At 50.3% G+C, this 25,567-nt stretch overlaps 1 protein-coding gene across 1 annotated transcript in view; it reads right to left on the bottom strand.

The window, feature by feature from the left end:
• The window catches only part of LOC138369955 (ribosome-binding protein 1-like), a 77,217-nt gene that overhangs the window by 44,884 nt on the left and 6,766 nt on the right, over positions 1-25,567 (bottom strand). The window contains exon 2 of the mRNA XM_069333709.1: positions 20,566-21,405. Within this exon, the coding sequence (XP_069189810.1) occupies positions 20,566-21,405 (840 nt within the window). The remainder of the gene's footprint in view (positions 1-20,565; positions 21,406-25,567) is intronic.

The following is a 25,567-nucleotide window of genomic DNA, read 5'->3' on the forward strand; positions in this document are numbered from 1 at the left end:
CATCCCTGAACCACTGACTCACCTGGTGGTATTCTTCCCGTGGAACCGCCTACCCGCCGAAGCCGTAAAGGCCAGAGCTCTGTTAACTTTTAAAGCATAGCTGGAAAAGATCATCAAGGCAAATGGGAGGGATGTTCGACAAGCCGCCGGCTTCCTGTCATCGTCGAGGCCACTAGTGTTAATGGCTCTCTGGTAAACTCAGGTAAACTATCCTTAACCGTAATCATTCATAACCCCATCAGTATAATTGATCATTATGTTAGCCTGTTAAGGTCAATTCAGTATGTAAACTTTCAGGTTACTCCACTTAGTAATTGTATACCCAAGCCACTAGTATTATTTATCTAGGTAAGTTTAACTCTTCATCAATTGTAACTTCAAATTCACTGTGCATATTGTGTTAGCTTTAAGACTTGAGCGAAACGCTGTACACGTTAGTGCCCTTGTAACACTGTCCCAGTGACTCACCAACATGTGCACTTACCTAACCCATTGTACCATCTTGTATATATACAGGATTCAATAAATCTAATTTTAAAAGTGTCTGGTTAGTTTAATTCATTTATTATGCACCCCATACCCATCCTGTGGGAGGTAGTGGAAAGGGTTACAGAGGCACATAATGGGCTCAGGGATTGAACCCCACAATTCATATAGCTAAGCAAGTTACAATCTTGATGAGCTAGTTACAAAAATTCAAAGCACATCGTCACATCAACAATGGGTTCGAGATAGACCACAAGTACAGTTTCTAATTTAAGCAACTGACATATGTGGAGAGCTAGTGTCACAATTGATATGTTTGTCCTGCACACCGCCCCCCATCCAGTGGGCAGCGGTGGATAGGTTACAATCCCTTAGTTACTACCTACAGTTAGCAAACTGGGGATATTTGGCTCAAATTTCTGGTAGCAGATCATTTTGAATGAAATATTTACACATCGCTGGAACATTGGTTATAGAATTGTTTCTGAATTCACGTATATTTTCGCACTCCATCACATTGTGACGGAGGGTGTGCGAATAATTTTGTTGACACAGTTTACATTTGGTCAGGTCTACATCGGCAGATAATGAGAATTCCCAGAGATACTTGTAACCGAGTCTAAGCCGAGCAGTAGTAACATCTAGAAGTCTGCTGATTTTATTGGATGATCCATAGATGTGTGGCTCCTCTTGCATGATAGTATGATGATAGATGGAATTACTGGAGTCAATTTCACTTTGTCTTAAATATACAAGTTTTTGTTGAAGTTCTCGGTGTAGTGCTGCTCTCAGATTGTTCATTGACAATCCAAGGTTACACTCAACGGCTCCTTTAAAGGCAGATTCTTTGGGTAACTTATCAGCTCTATCATGCATTCGGAGGCCAACATGAGATGGAGACCACATGAAATGGACTCTGTTACCATCATTAATCATTTTGTTGTATTTGTGTCTAGCTTCGGACACGAGCATGTTACAGTTATGTCTTAAAGAGTTGAGAGCATTTAAGGATGATAAGGAGTCATTTACAAATAATGTATCAAGTTTGGAGACTTGTACACATTTCAGTGCAAGGATCAAGGCAAATAGTTCAGTCTGAAGGGTAGAGGCCCAGTTGTTTATACGGACTCCCCACTCAAAGTATAGGCCATCGCCCATTGTCAGAACAACTGCACTTCCAGCTGCACCCGTGGTGCGGTGTAGGGAACCATCAGTGTATATGATTTGAGGGAGAGAATGCTCTGTGGACAGAGCATCAATATGGCTTAAAGCGTTGAGCTTTGTCTCAAGACCAAGCTTGGGCTGATCTCTAATTTGCTTCTTGGGTGGAAAAGGAAGGATTAAAATTGGAAATCTTCCACGGTGCAGGAAAGTGCCGTTGTTGTCTCGCTTGGTACAAATGATAAATCTAATATGTTTTGAGTTCAGTTCCAGTTTTAGTTATCCATTTGGAACAATGCTGCCCTTAGATAAAGAAATTCTGGAGAGCTTCTGTGCAAGGGTCAGGATGAACTAGTCTAGGCATTTTTATACCAATTTGACAGTTAATTTCAGTAACACGATTAACAACGCTCGGAATATTAAGTTCCTTCCTCATGTTAAGTATCTTTGTGGTACGAGGACACCCAAGGATTATCCTCAAGTCTTAGTTCTGCTATTTTACCAGCCCTCCAAGCTTTCTTTCAGGCATCAAGGCAAGCACCATAGCCTGAGTGATAAGGTTACTTATCCTAAAGTTTCTGGGATTCAGTTATAGTTTATCCTGCACGAACTTACTCCGTTTTCTGTCAAATTAGAGGTTGAGAGATTAGCGGAGACTTTAAGAAACCCGCCACCGATCCCTTCCTTGCTTGTGAGGGACTACTGACAACCTCTCCATTGGACTTCCTGTCGAGAGAAGTTTGATCAAACTGATTTTAATAGCGCTGTGAAAGGGAAGGGACTTGTTAGGGGATAAGCGCCAAGCCATTAAGACTATGACCTGACCTGAGATTAAGACCTGCCCGAAACGCTGCGTGACCTGCCCGAAACGCTGCGTGACCTGCCCGAAACGCTGCGTGACCTGCGCGAAACGCTGCGTGACCTGCCCGAAACGCTGCGCGTGCTAGTGGCTTAACAAGACTGTAATTACCATATTTGTATCCTCACATTCCTTATGTACATTCTTGTATATGCATAAATAAATAAATAAATAAATAAAACTATATAACCCTTGGAAGGCGTCGGGACAGCGCCGTGAAACAAGCAACGGCAATTTCCTTTCTTTTGTATGAGGTAAAGAAACGGGAACAGTCGAGTTCGATCTCGACTCAGAATACCGGGTTCCAATCCCGGACAGGACAAAAAGTGTTCGACGTGTTTCCTATCACCTAATACATCTGTTCACTTAGCAGTAAATGGGTAACTGGGAGTTAAGTCAGCTTGTTGTGGGGCTCCATTCTGAGGGGGGGGGGGAACCTAGATATAAATTTAACATGAATATACACACAAATTTAACAGGAATATACACACAGGCTCCCTGTCCCCCCGCCCCCACACACACACAATGAATTATTATTTTCAATTATAACTAGAGATAATAGAAATATTACTTTAATAAGCGGAAATTCTCTACGATTCATTCTGAAGGGGAAGCTAATACCCTCGTAAACTAGGTACTCACCTAATACGTGGTATACACGTATACATGCGGTACACCAAGGTGTAGTGTATGTGCGTCACAACGTTGAGTGTATAGCCAGTATACACACAGTGAACACAGCTTTCAGGTGTAAGCCTTAGTATGTGGTATACACGTATACATGCGGTACACCAAGGTGTAGTGTATGCGCGTGACAACGTTGAGTGTATAGCCAGTATACACACAGTGAACACAGCGTTCAGGTGTAAGCCTTAGTATGCTAATATTATTCATAACTACCAAGTCTAAAAATCCCGGGGATTACATTATAAGATTGTATAGTGATTATACACAGGAGGGGCTTGCTGCCGGCTGATTGGTTGGATGTGTGGGGTGGATGTGTGGGGTGGATGTGTGGGGTGGATGTGTGGGGTGGATGTCTGGGGCGGATGTGTGGGGCGGATGTGTGGGGTGGATGTCTGGGGTGGATGTGTGGGGCGGATGTGTGGGGTGGATGTGTGGGGTGGATGTCTGGGGCGGATGTGTGGGGCGGATGTGTGGGGTGGATGTCTGGGGTGGATGTGTGGGGTGGATGTCTGGGGTGGATGTGTGGGGTGGATGTGTGAGGTGGATGTGTGGGGTGGATGTCTGGGGCGGATGTGTGGGGCGGATGTGTGGGGCGGATGTGTGGGGTGGATGTCTGGGGTGGATGTGTGGGGGTGGATGTTTGGGGTGGATGTGTGGGGTGGATGTGTGAGGTGGATGTGTGGGGTGGATGTCTGGGGTGGATGTGTGGGGCGGATGTGTGGGGCGGATGTGTGGGGTGGATGTCTGGGGTGGATGTGTGGGGTGGATGTGTGGGGTGGATGTCTGGGGTGGATGTGTGGGGCGGATGTGTGGGGTGGATGTCTGGGGTGGATGTGTGGGGTGGATGTCTGGGGTGGATGTGTGGGGTGGATGTCTGGGGTGGATGTGTGGGGCGGATGTGTGGGGTGGATGTCTGGGGTGGATGTGTGGGGTGGATGTCTGGGGTGGATGTGTGGGGTGGATGTGTGAGGTGGATGTGTGGGGTGGATGTCTGGGGCGGATGTGTGGGGCGGATGTGTGGGGCGGATGTGTGGGGTGGATGTCTGGGGTGGATGTGTGGGGGTGGATGTCTGGGGTGGATGTGTGGGGTGGATGTGTGAGGTGGATGTGTGGGGTGGATGTCTGGGGTGGATGTGTGGGGCGGATGTGTGGGGTGGATGTGTGGGGTGGATGTCTGGGGTGGATGTGTGGGGCGGATGTGTGGGGTGGATGTGTGGGGTGGATGTGTGAGGTGGATGTGTGGGGTGGATGTCTGGGGTGGATGTGTGAGGTGGATGTGTGGGACGGATGTGTGGGGTGGATGTGTGGGGTGCATGTGACGGGGTGGATGTGTGGGGTGGATGTGTGGGGTGGATGTGTGGGGTGGATGTCTGGGGTGGATGTGTGGGGTGGATGTGTGAGGTGGATGTGTGGGACGGATGTGTGGGGTGGATGTCTGGGGTGGATGTGTGAGGTGGATGTGTGGGACGGATGTGTGGGGTGGATGTGTGGGGTGGATGTGACGGGGTGGATGTGTGGGATGCATGTTTGGGGTGGATGTCTGGGGTGGATGTGTGGGGTGGATGTGTGGGACGGATGTGTGGGGTGGATGTCTGGGGTGGATGTGTGAGGTGGATGTGTGGGACGGATGTGTGGGGTGGATGTGTGGGGTGGATGTGACGAGGTGGATGTGTGGGGTAGATGTGTGGGGTGGATGTGTGGGGGTGGATGTGTGTGCGGTGGATGTGTGCGGTGGATGTGACGGGGTGGATGTGTGGGGTGGATGTAACGGGGTGGATGTGTCGAGGTGGATGTGACTGGGTGGATGTGGCTGGGTGGATGTGTGGGGTGGATGTGTGGGGTGGATGTGTGGGGTGGATGTGTGGGGTGGATGTGACGGGGTGGATGTGTGGGGTGGATGTGTGGGGTGGATGAGTAGGGTGGATGTGTGGGGGTGGATGTGTGGGGTGGATGTGTGGGGTGGATGTGACGGGGTGGATGTGTGGGGTGGATGTGTGGAGTGGATGTGTGGGGTGGATGTGTGGGGTGGATGAGTAGGGTGGATGTGTGGGGTGGATGTGTGGGGGTGGATGTGTGGGGTGGATATGACGGGGTGGATGTGTGGGGTGGATGTGTGGGGTGGATGTGTGGGGTGGATGTGACGGGGTGGATGTGTGGGGTGGATGTGACTGGGTGGATGTGTGGGGTAGATGTGTGGGGTGGATGTGACTGGGTGGATGTGTGGGGTGGATGTGTGGGGTGGATGTGTGGGGTGGATGTGACTGGGTGGATGTGTGGGGTGGATGTGTGGGGGTGGATGCGTGGGGTGGATGTGTGGGGTGGATGTTTGGGGTGGATGTGACGGGGTGGATGTGTGGGGTGGATGTGTGGGGTGGATGTGTGGGGTGGATGTGTGGGATGGATGTGTGGGGGTGAATGTGTGGGGTGGATGTGTGAGGTGGATGTGACGGGGTGGATGTGTGGGGTGGATGTGTGGGGTAGATGTGTGGGGTGGATGTGTGGGGTGGATGAGTAGGGTGGATGTGTGGGGTGGATGTGTGGGGGTGGATGTGTGGGGTGGATGCGTGGGGTGGATGTGTGGGGTGGATGTGACGGGGTGGATGTGTGGGGTGGATGTGACGGGGTGGATGTGACGGGGTGGATGTGTGGGGTGGATGTGACTGGGTGGATGTGTGGGGTGGATGTGACTGGGTGGATGTGACGGGGTGGATGTGACTGGGTGGATGTGACGAGGTGGATGTGACGGGGTGGATGTGTGGGGTGGATGTGGCTGGGTGGATGTGACGGGGTGGGTGTGACGGGGTGAATGTGACTGGGTGGATGTGACTGGGTGGATGTGTCGGGTGGATGAGTAGTGGTGGATGTGTTGGTGGATGTGTGGGATGGACGTGACGGGGTGGATGTGACGGGGTGGATGTGTAGAGTGGATGTGACGGGGTGGATGTGTGGGGTGGATGTGTGGGGTGGATGTGTGGGATGGATGTGACGGGGTGGATGTAACGGGGTGGATGTGTAGAGTGGATGTGACAGGGTGGATGTGTGGGGTGGATGTGTGGGGTGGATGTGTGGGATGGATGTGACGGGGTGGATGTGTGGGGTGGATGTTGCTGCGTGGATGTGTGGGGTTTATGTGACGGGGTGGATGTGTGGGGTGGATGTGTGGGGTGGATGTGACGGGGTGTATGTGACGGGGTGGATGTGTGGGGTGGATGCGTGGGGTGGATGTGACGGGGTGGATGTGACGGGGTGGATGTGTAGAATGGATGTGTGAGGTGGATGTGACGGGGTTTATGTGTTGGGTGGATGTGTGGGTGGATGTGACGGGGTGGATGTGACGGGGTGGATGTGACGGGGTGGATGTGTGGGGTGGATGTGTGGGGTGTATGTGACGTGGTGGATGCGTGGGGTGGATGTGACGGGGTGGATGTGACGGGGTGGATGTGTGGGGTGGATGTGACGGGGTGGATGTGTGGGGTGGATGTGTGGGTGGATGTGACGGGGTGGATGTGTGGGGTGGATGTGACGGGGTGGATGTGACGGGGTGGATGTGTGGGGTGGATGTGACGGGGTTTATGTGTTGGGAGGATGTGTGGGTGGATGTGACGGCCGGGGTGGATGTGTGGGATGTATGTGACGGGGTGGATGCGTGGGGTGGATGTGACGGGGTGGATGTGACGGGGTGGATGTGTGGGGTGGATGTGACGGGGTGGATCTGTGGGGTGGATGTGTGGGGTGGATGTGTCGGGGTGGATGTGACTGGGTGGATGTGACGGGGTGGATGTTACGGGGTGGATGTGACGGAGTGGATGTACTTACCTATTTGTGCTTGCGGGGGGTTGAGCTCTGGCTCTTTGGTCCCGCCTCTCAACTGTCAATCAACTGGTGTACAGATTCCTGAACCTACTGGGCTCTATCATATCTACATTTGAAACTGTGTATGGAGTCAGCCTCCACCACATCACTTCCTAGTGCATTCCATTTATTAACTACTCTGACACTGAAAAAATTCTTTTTAACGTCTCTGTGGCTCATCTGGGTATTAAGTTTCCACCTGTGTCCCCTTGTTCGTGTCCCACCCGTGCTGAAGAGTTTGTCTTTGTCCACCCTGTCAATTCCCTTCAGAATTTTGTAGGTGGTTATCATGTCTCCCCTTACTCTTCTGTTTTCCAGGGACACGAGGTTCAGCTCCATTAGCCTTTCCTCGTAGCTCATACCTCTTATTTCCGGGACTAATCTGGTGGCATACCTCTAGATGTTTTCTAACTTTGTTTTGTGTTTAACTAGGTATGGACTCCAGGCTGGAGCTGCATACTCCAAGATTGGTCTGACATATGTGATATACAAGGTCCTGAACGATTCCTTATACAAGTTTCTGAAGGCACTATGTTGGCCAGTCTAGCATATGCCGCTGATGATATCCTTTTGATGTGGGCCTCTGGGGACAGGTTCGGTGTGATATCAACCCCCAGATCTTTCTCTCTATTTGACTCTTACTGAATATCACCTCCTAGAAGGTACATTGTGTTCAGCCTTCTATTCCCTTCGCCTAATTTCATTACCTTACACTTTCTTGAGTTGAACTTTAGTAACCATTTTCTAGACCATTCCACCAGTTTGTCCAGGTCGTCCTGTAGTCTCTGTCTATCTTCATCTGTCTTGATTCTTCTCATAATCTTTGCATCATCAGCAAACATTGAGAGGAATGAGTCTATACCCTCTGGAAGGTCATTTACATATATTAGAAACAGGATGGGTCCAAGTACAGAGCCCTGTGGGACTCCGCTGGTGACATCTTGCCACTCTGACGTCTCCCCCCTCACCGTTACTCGCTGTTTCCTGTTGCTTAAGTACTCCCTTATCCACTGGAGCACTGGGTGGATGTGACCAGTTAGATTTCACTGGCTGGAGTGTTTGACGCAGTTATCCACAACTGCGTCAAACACGGACCCCATAACTGCGTCAAAAAGGCACCCCACAACTGCGTCAAACACGGACCCCACAACTGCGTCAAACAGGCACCCCACAACTGCGTCAAACAGGGACCCCACAACTGCGTCAAACAGGCACCCCACAACTGCGTCAAACAGGGACCCCACAACTGCGTCAAACAGACACCCCACAACTGCGTCAAACCGACACCCCACAACTGCGTCAAACAGACACCCCACAACTGCGTCAAACAGACACCCCACAACTGCGTCAAACAGACACCCCACAACTGCGTCAAACACGGACCCCACAACTGCGTCAAACAGACACCCCACAACTGGGTCAAACAGACACCCCACAACTGCGTCAGACACCCCACAACTGCGTCAAGCACGGACCCCACAACTGCGTCAAACACGGACCCCACAACTGCGTCAAAAAGGCACCCCACAACTGCGTCAAACACGGACCCCACAACTGCGTCAAACAGGGACCCCATAACTGCGTTAAACACGGACCCGACAACTGCGTCAAACAGACACCCCACAACTGCGTCAAACAGACACCCCACAACTGCGTCAAACAGACACCCCACAACTGCGTCAAACAGACACCCCACAACTGCGTCAAACAGACACTCCACAACTGCGTCAAACAGACACCCCACAACTGCGTCAAACAAGAACCCCACAACTGCGTCAAACAGGAACCCCACAAATGCGTCAAACAGACACCCCACAACTGCGTCAAACACGGACCCCACAACTGCGTCAAACAGACACCCAACAACTGCGTCAAAAAGACACCCCACAACTGCGTCAAACAGGGACCCCACAACTGCGTCACACACGGACCCCACAACTGCGTCACACACGGACCCCACAACTGCGTCAAACAAGGACCCCACAACTGCGTCAAACAAGGACCCCACAACTGCGTCAAACAAGGACCCCACAACTAAGTCAAACAGGCACCCCACAACTGCGTCAAACACGGACCCCACAACTGCGTCAAACAGACACCCCACAACTGCGTCAGACACCCCACAACTGCATCAAACAGGGACCCCACAACTGCGTCAAACACGGACCCCACAAGTGCGTCAAACACGGACCCCACAACTGCGTCAAACAGGCACCCCACAACTGCGTCAAACACGGACCCCACAACTGCGTCAAACAGACACCCCACAACTGCGTCAAACAGACACCCCACAACTGCGTCAAACACGGACCCCACAACTGCGTCAAACAGACACCCCACAACTGCGTCTAACAGACACCCCACAACTGCGTCAAACAGACACCCCACAACTACGTCAAACAGACACCCCACAACTGCGTCAAACAGGGACCCGACAACTGCGTCAAACAGACACCCCACAGCTGCGTCAAACACCCCACAACTGCGTCAAACAGACACCCCACAACTGCGTCAGACACCCCACAACTGCGTCAAACAGACACCCCACAACTGCGTCAGACACACCACAACTGCGTCAAACAGACACCCCACAACTGCGTCAAACAGACAACCCACAACTGCGTCAAACAGACACCCCACAACTGCGTCAAACAGACACCCCACAACTGCGTCAAACAGACACCCCACAACTACGTCAGACACCCCACAACTGCGTCAAACAGACAACCCACAACTGCGTCAGACACCCCACAACTGCGTCAAACAGACACCCCACAACTGCGTCAAACAGACACCCCACAACTGCGTCAAACAGACACCCCACAACTGCGTCAAACAGACACCCCACAACTGCGTCAAACAGACACCCCACAACTGCGTCAGACACCCCACAACTGCGTCAAACAGGCACCCCACAACTGCGTCAGACACCCCACAACTGCGTCACACAGACACCCCACAACTGCGTCAGACACCCCACAACTGCGTCACACAGACACCCCACAACTGCGTCAGACACCCCACAACTACGTCAAACAGACACCCCACAACTGCGTCAAACAGACACCCCACAATTGCGTCAGACACCCCACAACTGCGTCATACAGACCCACACAACTGCGTTAAACACGGACCCCACAACTGCGTCAACTGCGTCAAACAGGCACCCCACAACTGCGTCAAACAGGGACCCCACAACTGCGTCAAACAGACACCCCACAACTGCGTCAGACACCCCACAACTGCGTCAAACAGACACCCCACAACTGCGTCAAACACGGACCCCACAACTGCGTCAAACAGACACCCCGCAACTGCGTCAAACAGACACCCCACAACTGCGTCAAACAGACACCCCACAACTGCGTCAAACAGACACCCCACAACTGCGTCAAACACGGACCCCACAACTGCGTCAAACAGGCACCCCACAACTGCGTCAAACAGACACCCCACAACTGCGTCAAACACATACCCCACAACTGCGTCAAACAGACACCCCACAACTGCGTCAAACACGGACCCCACAACTGCGTCAAACAGGGACCCCACAATTGCGTCAAACCGGGACCCCACAACTGCGTCAAACAGGGACCCCACAACTGCGTCAAACAGGGACCCCACAACTGCGTCAAACAGGGACCCCACAACTGCGTCAAACACGGACCCCACAACTGCGTCAAACAGGACCCCACAACTGCGTCAAACAAAGACCCCCACAACTGCGTCAAACAGGGACCCCACAACTGCATCAAACAGGGATCCCACAACTGCGTCAAACAGGGACCCCACAACTGCGTCAAACACGGACCCCACAACTGCGTCAAACAGGGACCCCACAATTGCGTCAAACAGACACCCCACAACTGCGTCAAACACAGACCCCACAACTGCGTCAAACACGGACCCCACAACTGCGTCAAACACGGACCCCACAACTGCGTCAAACACGGACTCCACAACTGCGTCAAACACGGACCCCACAACTGCGTCAAACAGGGACCCCACAACTGCGTCAAACACGGACCCCACAACTGCGTCAAACACGGACCCCACAACTGCGTCAAACAGGGACCTCACAACTGTGACCAACAGGGACCCCACAACTGCGTCAGACACCCCACAACTGCGTCAAACAAGGACCCTACAACTGCGTCAGACACCCCACAACTGCATCAGACACCCCACAACTGCGTCAAACAAGGACCCTACAACTGCGTCAAACAGGGACCCCACAACTGCGTCAAACAGGACCCCACAACTGCGTCAAACAGGGACCCTACAACTGCGTCAGACACCCCACAACTGCGTCAGGCACCCCACAACTGCGTCAAACACGAACCCCACAACTGCGTCAAACAGGGACCCCACAACTGTGTCAAACACGGACCCCACAACTGCGTCAAACAAGGACCCCACAACTGCGTCAAACAGACACCCCACAACTGCGTCAAACACGGACCCCACAACTGCGTCAAACAGGGACCCCACAACTGTGTCAAACACGGACCCCACAACTGCGTCAAACAGGACCCCACAACTGCGTCAAACAGGGACCTCACAACTGTGACCAACAGGGACCCCACAACTGCGTCAGACACCCCACAACTGCGTCAAACAAGGACCCTACAACTGCGTCAGACACCCCACAACTGCATCAGACACCCCACAACTGCGTCAAACAAGGACCCTACAACTGCGTCAAACAGGGACCCCACAACTGCGTCAAACAGGACCCCACAACTGCGTCAAACAGGGACCCTACAACTGCGTCAAACACCCCACAACTGCGTCAGGCACCCCACAACTGCGTCAAACACGAACCTCACAACTGCGTCAAACAGGGACCCCACAACTGTGTCAAACACGGACCCCACAACTGCGTCAAACAAGGACCCCACAACTGCGTCAAACAGACACCCCACAACTGCGTCAAACACGGACCCCACAACTGCGTCAAACAGGGACCCCACAACTGTGTCAAACACGGACCCCACAACTGCGTCAAACAGGACCCCACAACTGCGTCAAACAGGGACCCTGCAACTGCGTCAGACACCCGACAACTGCGTCAGACACCCCACAACTGCGTCAAACACGGACCCCACAACTGCGTCAAACAGGACCCCACAACTGCGTCAAACACGTACCCCACAACTGCGTCAAACAGGCACCCCACAACTGCGTCAAACAGACACCCCACAACTGCGTCAAACACGGACCCCACAACTGCGTCAAACAGGGACCCCACAACTGTGTCAAACACGGACCCCACAACTGCGTCAAACAGGACCCCACAACTGCGTCAAACAGGGACCCTGCAACTGCGTCAGACACCCGACAACTGCGTCAGACACCCCACAACTGCGTCAAACACGGACCCCACAACTGCGTCAAACAGGGACCCCACAACTGTGTCAAACACGGACCCCACAACTGCGTCAAACAAGGACCCCACAACTGCGTCAAACAGACACCCTACAACTGCGTCAAACAGGGACCCCACAACTGCGTCAAACAGGGACCCCACAACTGCGTCAAACAGGGACCCCACAACTGCGTCAAACAGGGACCCCACAACTGCGTCAAACAAGGACCCCACAACTGCGTCAAACAAGGACCCCACAACTGCATCAAACAAGGACCCCACAACTGCGTCAAACAAGGACCCCACAACTGCGTCAAACAAGGACCCCACAATTGCGTCAAACAAGGACCCTACAACTGCGTCAAACAGGGACCCAAGGAGCGACAAAAATGGACGCGCTCTGCCTTAAATATTTCCTCTTTCAAAAATTGTAATTCATAACACTTTTGAGAGAAAATTTATGCAAAAATTACACCAAAATGTTCCTGTAGATTTTGCGCCTCGAGGGACACTTTAGTCTCTCTTAGAATGAGACGATTTTCTGCGCCATAAAATATTTTGCAAATATGAAGAAAAGTTAACTTAAAAGGTGTAGGTGTAGGCCTGGCGTGGGTGACTTGGGACGAGTTTTATAGTTAAGGTGAGGATAACATGGCGTGCACTGGTGAGGCATGAGTCGTGTCCCTCACCTCCAGTGAGGCATGAGTCGTGTCCCTCACCTCTAGTGAGGCATGAGACGTGTCCCTCACCTCTAGTGAGGCATGAGTCGTGTCCCTCACCTCCAGTGAGGCATGAGTCGTGTCCCTCACCTCTAGTGAGGCATGGGTCGTGTCCCTCACCTCCAGTGAGGGTTGAGGCGTGTCCCTCACCTCCAGTGAGGCATGAGGCGTGTCCCTCACCTCCAGTGAGGCATGAGGCGTGTCCCTCACCTCCAGTGAGGCATGAGTCGTGTCCCTCACCTCCAGTGAGGCATGAGGCGTGTCCCTCACCTCCAGTGAGGCATGAGGCGTGTCCTTCACCTCTAGTGAGGCATGAGTCGTGTCCCTCACCTCCAGTGAGGCATGAGACGTGTCCCTCACCTCCAGTGAGGCATGAGTCGTGTCCCTCACCTCTAGTGAGGCATGAGTCGTGTCCCTCACCTCCAGTGAGGCATGAGTCGTGTCCCTCACCTCTAGTGAGGCATGAGTCGTGTCCCTCACCTCCAGTGAGGCATGAGGCGTGTCCCTCACCTCTAGTGAGGCATGAGTCGTGTCCCTCACCTCCAGTGAGGCATGAGTCGTGTCCCTCACCTCTAGTGAGGCATGAGTCGTGTCCCTCACCTCTAGTGAGGCATGAGTCGTGTCCCTCACCTCTTGTGAGGCATGAGTCGTGTCCCTCACCTCTAGTGAGGCATGAGTCGCGTCCCTCACCTCTTGTGAGGCATGAGTCGTGTCTCTCACCTCTAGTGAGGCATGAGGCGTGTCCCTCACCTCTAGTGAGGCATGAGTCGTGTCCCTCACCTCTAGTGAGGCATGAGGTGTGTCCCTCACCTCCAGTGAGGCATGAGTTGTGTCCCTCACCTCTAGTGAGGCATGAGTCGTGTCCCTCACCTCTAGTGAGGCATGAGTCGTGTCCCTCACCTCTAGTGAGGCATGAGTCGTGTCCGTCACCTCTAGTGAGGCATGAGGTGTGTCCCTCACCTCCAGTGAGGCATGAGTTGTGTCCCTCACCTCTAGTGAGGCATGAGTCGTGTCCCTCACCTCTAGTGAGGCATGAGTCGTGTCCCTCACCTCTAGTGAGGCATGAATCGTGTCCCTCACCTCTAGTGAGGCATGAGTCGTGTCTCTCACCTCTAGTGAGGCGTGTCCCTCACCTCTAGTGAGGCATGAGTCGTGTCCCTCACCTCTAGTGAGGCATGAGGCGTGTCCCTCACCTCCAGTGAGGCATGAGGAGTGTCCCTCACCTCTAGTGAGGCATAAGGAGTGTCTCTCACCTCTAGTGAGGCATGAGGAGTGTCTCTCACCTCTAGTGAGGCATGAGTCGTGTCCCTCACCTCTAGTGAGGCATGAGGCGTGTCCCTCACCTCCAGTGAGGCATGAGTCGTGTCCCTCACCTCTAGTGAGGCATGAGGAGTGTCTCTCATCTCTAGTGAGGCATGAGGAGTGTCTTTCACCTCTAGTGAGGCATGAGGCGTGTCTCTCACCTCTAGTGAGGCATGAGTCGTGTTCCTCACCTCTAGTGAGGCGTGTCCCTCACCTCTAGTGAGGCATGAGGCGTGTCCCTCACCTCCAGTGAGGCATGAGTCGTGTCCCTCACCTCTAGTGAGGCATGAGTCGTGTCTCTCACCTCTAGTGAGGCGTGTCCCTCACCTCTAGTGAGGCATGAGTCGTGTTCCTCACCTCTAGTGAGGCATGAGGCGTGTCCCTCACCTCCAGTGAGGCATGAGGAGTGTCCCTCACCTCTAGTGAGGCATGAGGAGTGTCTCTCACCTCTAGTGAGGCATGAGGAGTGTCTCTCACCTCTAGTGAGGCATGAGGCGTGTCTCTCACCTCTAGTGAGGTATGAGGCGTGTCCCTCACCTCTAGTGAGGCATGAGGAGTGTCTCTCACCTCTAGTGAGGCATGAGGAGTGTCTCTCACCTCTAGTGAGGCATGAGGCGTGTCCCTCACCTCTAGTGAGGCATGAGGAGTGTCTCTCACCTCTAGTGAGGCATGAGGAGTGTCTCTCACCTCTATTGAGGCATGAGGCGTGTCTCTCACCTCTAGTGAGGCATGAGGAGTGTCCCTCACCTCTAGTGAGGCATGAGTCCCTCACCCACAGACACACTCCCACAGACACACTCCCACAGACACACTCCCACAGACACACTCCCACAGACACACTCCCACAGACACACTCCCACAGACACACTCCCACAGACACACTCCCACAGACACACTCCCACACACACACTCCCACACACACACTCCCACACACACACTCTTACAGACACACTCCCACACACACACTCCCACAGACACACTCCCACAGACACACTCCCACAGACACACTCCCACAGACAAACTCCCACAGACACACTCCTACACACACACTACCACAGACACACTCCCACAGACACACTCCCACACACACACTCCCACACACACACTCCCACACACACACTCCCACACACACACTCCCACAGACACACTCCCGCAGACACACTCCCACACACACACTCCCACACACACACTCCCACACACACACTCCCACACACACACTCCCACACACACACACACTCCCACAGACACACTCCCACAGACACACTCCTACAGACACACTCCCACACACACACACTCCCACATACACACACTCCCACACACACACTCCCACACACACACTCCCACAGACACTCTCCCACACACACACTCTCACAGACACTCCCACACACACACTCCCACATACACACACTCCCACACACACACTCCCACAGACACACTCCCACAGACACACTCCCACACACACACACTCCCACACACACACACTCCCACACACACACACTCCCACACACACACACTCCCACACACACACTCCCACACACACACTCCCACAGACACACTCCCACAGACACACTCCCACACACACACACTCCCACACACACACACTCCCACACACACACACTCCCACACACACACTCCCACAGACACACTCCCACAGACACACTCCCACAGACACACTCCCACACACACACTCCCACACACACACTCCCACACACACACTCCCACACACACACTCCCACACACACACTCCCACACACACACTCCCACACACACACTCCCACACACACACACACTGAGTCTGGCCAGGAAAAAAATAGCTTTTTGTGAAAAGTTATTATGGACGGCGCACTCCATCACCGCCCCTCCCTCCTCTCCCTCCAAGGTGTCCCCAGCTCTCCCTCCCTCAACATCTTGAGCAGGATCTCCTCCCAGAGAGCCAATTCGGCTTCCTCACAGAACTCGGAACTATCGATATGATATCTGCTGCACGCCAGCTCCAAGAAGAATGCCAACGAGCGAGATAGCGACCTCTTGGTGACCTTGGTCGACCTGACCAAGCCCTTCGGTGCCGTCACCAGAGATCACTTGTGGAAGATAACGGAGAAGTTTGGCTTCTGACATGTTCTCGATTGTCCGGCACTTGAACAATGGGGTGATGACCAAACACCGGACAATGGAGACTAGTCCAAAGCCATCCCAGCGACGCACTATGGGAAGCGGGGCTGGGTGTTCTCCAACACTCTTCAGCGTGGCATGCTAGGCCGTACTCACTGATGCCTTCCGTGACTGTCAGGATGGAACACCCGTCAGATACAGGACTGACGGTGGGCCGTGCACCCATAGCCGTCTGTGGGCTGTCATAATAGGTGAAAAAACTGTCATAAGTCTTCCTATTCAACGCCGACACAGTGCAAATGATGCAGCCCGAGATGGACTGCTTCATATCAACCTGCGACAACTTCGGCCTCATCATATTATTCAGACTTTATATAGGAAATTGTGGTTATTTTAGTCATTATTGTTGTGTTGATTGTCCGTTAATTTGTTATTGCTTTCCCGGCGTAATTGACTATGGCTGCCGCTTCCGTTGTTGCTAACTCCTGGTCTCATTTTTGTTTGAGTATGACTGATATACCAAGCGCTTGCTGCCACAAAACTGGGAGTCTCATCACTGGTGGCTCAAGCAATTGCCACCACAGTCATGTTGCTTGTAGCAGGAGCATCTACAGCCCCAGCCCTTGTAGGTAAAGCACTGGTAACCCACGTAATTGTAGCCTCATCTACGATAGCCTCCTAGCACTTGCAATACAGATGATTGTAGCCCTTGTGCTACTAGTTGCAAAAGTTCACTTGTCCCAGAACATCAGTTTTCAGGTCAAAGTTAAGGGCAACATCGCTTGAAGGCCGTGAATTAGTACGTTCACGGATTAACATTTATAATACAGAATTATGCAAGTCAGAGCAGCTGTACACCTGTTCAATCCAACCAGAATTGTCATGATTGGTTTAAATTGTTGCGATTAAGCTTTTGATTCTGACTAGTAATTGTTGCACTAGGAAGCCCAGCACTGGTAAACACAGTACTGGTAATCCCTACACTAGTAATCTCTACAGTAGTAATCCCTACACTAGTAGGGATTATCCCTACACTAGTATGATATTTTTAATGACATGATTTAATGTCATTTTTAATGACAGCACTAGTAATCTCTACACTAGTAATCCTTACACTAGTAATCCCTACACTAGTAATCCCTACAATAGTAATCCCTACAGTATTAATCCCTACACTAGTAATCCCTACACTAGTAATCCCTACAGTAGTAATCCCTAGACTAGTAGGGATTATCCCTTCACTAGTATGATATTTTTAATGACATGATTTCATGTCATTTTTAATGACAGCACTATTAATCCCTACACTAGTAATCCCTACACTAGTAATCCCTACAGTAGTAATCCCTAGACTAGTAGGGATTATCCCTACACTAGTATGATACTTTTAATGACATGATTTAATGTCATTTTTAATGACAGCACTAGTAATCTCTACACTAGTAATCCCTACACTAGTAATATCAGCACTAGTAATCACTACACTAGTAATCCCTACAGTAGTAATCACTACACTAGTAAGCCCTACAGTAGTAAGCCCTACACTAGTAATCCCTACACTAGTAATCCCTACAGTAGTAATCCCTACACTAGTAAGCCCTACACTAGTAATCCCTACACTAGTAAGCCCTACACTAGTAATCCCTACACTAGTAAGCCCTACAGTAGTAATCCCTACACTAGTAAGCCCTACACTAGTAATCCCTACAGTAGTAATCCCTACAGTAGTAATCCCTACACTAGTAATCCCTACACTAGTAATCCCTACACTAATCCCTACACTAGTAATCCCTACACTAGTAATCCCTACACTAGTAATCCCAACACTAGTAATCCCTACACTAGTAATCCCTACACTAGTAATCCCTACACTATGAAGGTAATCCCAGTCCATCCTTCTGAAGGCTCTGTGACTCGCTTGTCATTTCTCTCTAAAAGTCGTAATATTTTTATTATTTTCTCTGGCAGTTTTTACAGACCTTTTTCCTCCACAAACAAGAGGCATTAATTTATCATAATTTTTGATTAGAAATTAATGGTCTTCTGTTCTTCTGACATTTAGATAAGTTTAAAAAATTGACGATTTCAATTCACTATGAAAAAAGACATCACCTGTCGGCATGTTAAACTAATTAATTTATTTAAAATTTTACGGCTATATTTTTAATGACATGATATTTTCCTTAAACAACGCATGGGTATAAAATATGTTAATTTAATAATATTTTCCCCGTAAGGTGTGTTTGTGGGTGTGTCATCTGTGTGTAGCGGTGTGTGGACCTCCACCCCAGCGGCAGTGGGTCGGCTTTAGCTGGAAAATATATATTTGTTTCGTTCAACACAGGCGACCAGATGCCTAAGGCTAACCTTACAAAACTTTGCAGGGTAAATGGTCTGGGTTATGGGTAGTACATAGGATGGTCGTGGTGGAGCCCTATGGCTTCCCTTCGCAGGAAATGCTAATGCTACTAATTTCCAAGCACTTAAATAAAATAAAAAATCCCTCCTCAGTCTGACTGATGTTGCATATTAAATGTTAGGATGGAAGGTGGTGAAAGCAGTACCTGGAAGTTGGAGAGAAACGGGATGGAGAGTAAAAGAGAGATGAGAGAGGGAGGGGGAAAGATTGGGAGAGAAAGAGAGGAAGAGGGGACCCGGGCGCAGCCGGTTACTCCTCCTATTGTATTCCCTCCCACCCACACATCCTCCCCATCACCCCTAATACACCCTCCCCATCACCCCCAATACATCCTTCCCATCACCCCCAACACACGATACCGAAATCTCGTCACTAACAATCCCTATTTGCTTCAACATACACTCCCTGTTCCTTCCAGCTCATTCCCCTATTTCCCTTTCCCCCTGATTACACACGCTCTTCACCTGTCTTCACCCTCCCTGTATATATATATATATATATATATATATATATATATATATATATATATATATATATATATATATATATATATATATATATAATATATATACATATATATATATATATATATATATATATATATATATATATATATATATACATATATATATATATATATATTAGTATATTTTGGTAGCAGTCTTTCTTGTAGACATATATTATTAAATATGACCGAAAAAGTAAGATTAATAATTCTAACACGAATTTTCTCAATATTTCTTATGTTTCTTTTCACTGTCGATGGTAATTGAAAAATTAATTCTCCAAAATTCATTTTTATTTCAAGTAATCTTCTTCTTCTAGAAGATACAATTGACGATTTACTATAAAACCCAAAAAAACGGCCAACCTACTCATGAGAAACTCTCCAGACACAAAGCAGAACGCTGTAAAAGAGACCAATGTCGTCTATGCCTTCAAATGCCCACTTGGGGACTGTAAGCCTCAAAGAACTCAGTATATAGGCAAGACAACAACATCTCTTTCCAGGCGATTAACGATGCATAAGCAACAGGGCTCCATTAAGGAACATATAAACTCTTCCCACAACCAGACCATCACCAGAGAAGTCTTAACAAAAAACACAGAAATCATCGATAGATACAGCGATAGCAGGCGACTTGACATCTGCGAGGCACTACACATCAAGAAGTCAACACCAGCAATCAACAGCCAAATAATGCACAACTATATTCTACCCACTTCAAGACACCGCACCAATATAGAAGCATCAAGAAATATGGGCCAATAGGCCCTTTGCAGTTACTTCCATTCTTCCCTTTAATTTACCCAATTTATACCCATTATTTCGTGTTCTGTCTTGTGTTGAAAGTTTGTTTTCACCTCATCCAAAACTGTTGTAACATATCACCTCACCCAAATGCAGGTATATAAGATAATAGGTTAAGATGATCACTTCCTTTTGTCCGGTCGTGATGGTCAAGCGGATTAAGGCGTCCTGAAGTTACCAGTTGCGTTGCTCCTGGGAGTATGGGTTCGAGTCACTTCTGGGGTGTGAGTTTTCAGTCGCATATAGTTCTGGGGACCATTCAGGCTTGTTCACATTTGTGTTCCTCACGTGTGCCCCAAAGAATGAGGTTCTTTGGGGAACACGTGAGGATAGAAAGTTCCCCGTCTCCTGTTCTAGCTGTATTTCATTATACTGATGTTGTTCTCTTGGTTGCTCAGTGTACTGACGCTGTTCTCCATGTATCTCAGTGTACTGACGCTGTTCTCCATGTATCTCAGTGTACTGACGCTGTTCTCCATGTATCTCAGTGTACTGACGCTGTTCTCCATGTATCTCAGTGTACTGACGCTGTTCTCCATGTATCTCAGTGTACTGACGCTGTTCTCCATGTCTCTCATTGTACTGACGCTGTTCTCCATGTATCTTAGTGTACTGACGCTGTTCTCCATGTATCTCAGTGTACTGACGCTGTTCTCCATGTATCTCAGTGTACTGACGCTGTTCTCCATGTATCTCAGTGTACTGACGCTGTTCTCCATGTATCTCAGTGTCCTGACGCTGTTCTCCATGTCTCTCATTGTACTGACGCTGTTCTCCATGTATCTCAGTGTACTGACGCTGTTCTCCATTTATCTCAGTGTACTGACGCTGTTCTCCATGTATCTCAGTGTACTGACGCTGTTCTCCATGTATCTCAGTGTACTGACGCTGTTCTCCATGTATCTCAGTGTACTGACGCTGTTCTCCATGTCTCTCATTGTACTGACGCTGTTCTCCATGTATCTCAGTGTACTGACGCTGTTCTCCATGTATCTCAGTGTACTGACGCTGTTCTCCATGTATCTCAGTGTACTGACGCTGTTCTCCATGTCTCTCATTGTACTGACGCTGTTCTCCATGTATCTCAGTGTTCTGACGCTGTTCTCCATGTCTCTCAGTGTTCTGACGCTGTTCTCACAGCATCTCGGTGTTCTGACGCTGTTCTCACAGCATCTCAGTGTTCTGATGCTGTTCTCACAGCATCTCGGTGTTCTGATGCTGTTCTCACAGCATCTCAGTGTTCTGATGCTGTTCTTGTGGCGTTCCATCCCATCTCAAAACAGATTATGGTATAAGTTGGTCTCTTCTGAGAATGTCTGAAGAACTAATTAACCAATCTGATGGACATCTGCAATAGCAGATGTTCTCTTGTGGGAACGTATTTTGCTCCAGCTGCTCTGTTAAGTGGACACCTGTATGGCCAGCTGCTCTGTTAAGTGGACACCTGTATGGCCAGCTGCTCTGTTAAGTGGACACCTGTATGGCCAGCTGCTCTGTTAAGTGGACACCTGTATGGCCAGCTGCTCTGTTAAGTGGACACCTGTATGGCCAGCTGCTCTGATAAGTGGACACCTGTATGGCCAGCTGCTCTGTTAAGTGGACACCTGTATGGCCAGCTGCTCTGTTAAGTGGACACCTGTATGGCCAGCTGCTCTGATAAGTGGACACCTGTATGGCCAGCTGCTCTGTTAAGTGGACACCTGTATGGCCAGCTGCTCTGTTAAGTGGACACCTGTATGGCCAGCTGCTCTGTTAAGTGGACACCTGTATGGCCAGCTGCTCTGTTAAGTGGACACCTGTATGGCCAGCTGCTCTGTTAAGTGGACACCTGTATGGCCAGCTGCTCTGTTAAGTGGACACCTGTATGGCCAGCTGCTCTGTTAAGTGGACACCTGTATGGCCAGCTGCTCTGTTAAGTGGACACCTGTATGGCCAGCTGCTCTGTTAAGTGGACACCTGTATGGCCAGCTGCTCTGTTAAGTGGACACCTGTATGGCCAGCTGCTCTGTTAAGTGGACACCTGTATGGCCAGCTGCTCTGTTAAGTGGACACCTGTATGGCCAGCTGCTCTGATAAGTGGACACCTGTATGGCCAGCTGCTCTGATAAGTGGACACCTGTATGGCCAGCTGCTCTGTTAAGTGGACACCTGTATGGCCAGCTGCTCTGATAAGTGGACACCTGTATGGCCAGCTGCTCTGATAAGTGGACACCTGTATGGCCAGCTGCTCTGATAAGTGGACACCTGTATGGCCAGCTGCTCTGTTAAGTGGACTCCTGTATGGCCAGCTGCTCTATTAAGTGGACACCTGTATGGCCAGCTGCTCTGTTAAGTGGACACCTGTATAGCCAGCTGCTCTGTTAAGTGGACACCTGTATGGCCAGCTGCTCTGATAAGTGGACACCTGTATGGCCAGCTGCTCTGATAAGTGGACACCTGTATGGCCAGCTGCTCTGATAAGTGGACACCTGTATGGCCAGCTGCTCTGATAAGTGGACACCTGTATGGCCAGCTGCTCTGTTAAGTGGGTACCTGTATGGCCAGCTGCTCTGTTAAGTGGACACCTGTATGGCCAGCTGCTCTGATAAGTGGACACCTGTATGGCCAGCTGCTCTGTTAAGTGGACACCTGTATGGCCAGCTGCTCTATTAAGTGGACACCTGTATGGCCAGCTGCTCTATTAAGTGGACACCTGTATGGCCAGCTGCTCTGTTAAGTGGACACCTGTATGGCCAGCTGCTCTGTTAAGTGGACACCTGTATGGCCAGCTGCTCTATTAAGTGGACACCTGTATGGCCAGCTGCTTTGTTAAGTGGGTACCTGTATGGCCAGCTGCTCTGATAAGTGGACACCTGTATGGCCAGCTGCTCTGTTAAGTGGACACCTGTATAGCCAGCTGCTCTGTTAAGTGGACACCTGTATGGCCAGCTGCTCTGATAAGTGGACACCTGTATGGCCAGCTGCCATGTTAAGTGGACACCTGTATGGCCAGCTGCCATGTTAAGTGGACACCTGTATGGCCAGCTGCCATGTTAAGTGGACACCTGTATGGCCAGCTGCCATGTTAAGTGGACACCTGTATGGCCAGCTGCTCTGTTAAGTGGACACCTGTATGGCCAGCTGCCATGTTAAGTGGACACCTGTGTGGTCAGCTGCTCTGTTAAGTGGACACCTGTATGGCCAGCTGCCATGTTAAGTGGACACCTGTATGGCCAGCGGCCCTGTTAAGTGGACACCTGTATGGCCAGCTGCCATGTTAAGTGGACACCTGTATGGCCAGCTGCCATGTTAAGTGGACACCTGTATGGCCAGCTGCTCTGCTAAGTGGACACCTGTATGGCCAGCTGCCATGTTAACTGGACACCTGTATGGCCAGCTGCCATGTTAAGTAGACACTTGCATGGCCAGCTGCTCTGCTAAGTGGACACCTGTATGGCCAGCTGCCATGTTAAGTGGACACCTGTATGGCCAGCTGCCATGTTAAGTAGACACTTGTATGGCCAGCTGCTCTGCTAAGTGGACACCTGTATGGCCAGCTGCCATGTTAAGTAGACACTTGTATGGCCAGCTGTTCTGCTAAGTGGACACCTGTATGGCCAGCTGCCATGTTAATTAGACACTTGTATGGCCAGTTGCTCTGTTAAGTGGACACCTGTATGGCCAGTTGCTCTGTTCAGTGAACACCTGTATGGCCAGCTGCCATGTTAAGTGGACACCTGTATGGCCAGCTGCTCTGTTAAGTGGATACCTGTATGGCCAGCTGCCATGTTAAGTGGACATCTGTATGGTCAGCTGCCCTGTTAAGTGGACACCTGTATGGTCAGCTGCCATGTTAAGTGGACACCTGTATGGCCAGCTGCTCTGTTAAGTGGACACCTGTATGGCCAGCTGTCATGTTAAATGGACAGTTGTATGGCCAGTTGCTCTGTTCAGTGAACACCTGTATGGCCAGCTGCCATGTTAAGTGGACACCTGTATGGCCAGCTGCTCTGTTAAGTGGATACCTGTATGGCCAGCTGCCATGTTAAGTGGACATCTGTATGGTCAGCTGCCCTGTTAAGTGGACACCTGTATGGTCAGCTGCCATGTTAAGTGGACACCTGTATGGCCAGCTGCTCTGTTAAGTGGACACCTGTATGGCCAGCTGCTCTGTTAAGTGGACACCTGTATGGCCAGCTGCCATGTTAAGTGGACACCTGTATGGCCAGCTGCCATGTTAAGTGGACACCTGTATGGCCAGCTGCCATGTTAAGTGGACACCTGTATGGCCAGCTGCCATGTTAAGTGGACACCTGTATGGCCAGCTGCCATGTTAAGTGGACACCTGTATGGCCAGCTGCCATGTTTAGTGGATGGTGTATGGTGTTTAGTTGTCACCTGTATGGCCAGCTGCCATGTTTAGTGGATGGTGTATGGTGTTTAGTTGTCACCTGTATGGCCAGCTGTGCTAATTGGTGAACATATTATTGAATCTCTCAGCGAGACGCTGTTGCCCTAATTATCAATGTTAAGGTTTTATTGACGTTGTAATTAAGCGGTAAATGAGTTTTCTGGATCAAATGAACTTAATTAAGGAGTTTCTAACTTGTTCCGTAAGTAGTGAGAAGGAAAGTGTCCAGGAAGTTGTGGAAAGATGTACAAATATGTTCCGGTTAATTATTGAGTTTAGGAATTAAATTGAATGTTTAATAGTTAATATTATATTCTAGGTCGCAATTTTATACACCAAATTGTTATTTAAAAGTGTGTTAGTTGGGTCGTTGGGTTACAGTATATGAGGGAGAGACGCGTTTTGTTGTTAGGGAAACATAAGAGAGAGTTCGATCCTCTTTATGACTCGTGGTGGTCCCCCTGCATCAGGGGACTACAACTACAACACAGCATCAGGGGACTACAACTACAACACAGCATCAGGGGACCACAACCACAACACAGCATCAGGGGACCACAACTACAACACAGCATCAGGGGACTACAACTACAACACAGCATCAGGGGACCACAACCACAACACAGCATCAGGGGACCACAACTACAACACAGCATCAGGGGACTACAACCACAACACAGCATCAGGGGACTACAACTACAACACAGCATCAGGGGACTACAACTACAGCACAGCATCAGGGGACGACAACTACAACACAGCATCAGGGGACTACAACTACAACACAGCATCAGGGGACTACAACCACAACACAGCATCAGGGGACCACAACCACAACACAGCATCAGGGGACCACAACACAGCATCAGGGGACCACAACCACAACACAGCATCATGGGA

Source organism: Procambarus clarkii, chromosome 30 (genome assembly GCF_040958095.1).
Source record: "Procambarus clarkii isolate CNS0578487 chromosome 30, FALCON_Pclarkii_2.0, whole genome shotgun sequence".
NCBI classification, from domain to species: Eukaryota; Metazoa; Arthropoda; class Malacostraca; order Decapoda; family Cambaridae; genus Procambarus; species Procambarus clarkii.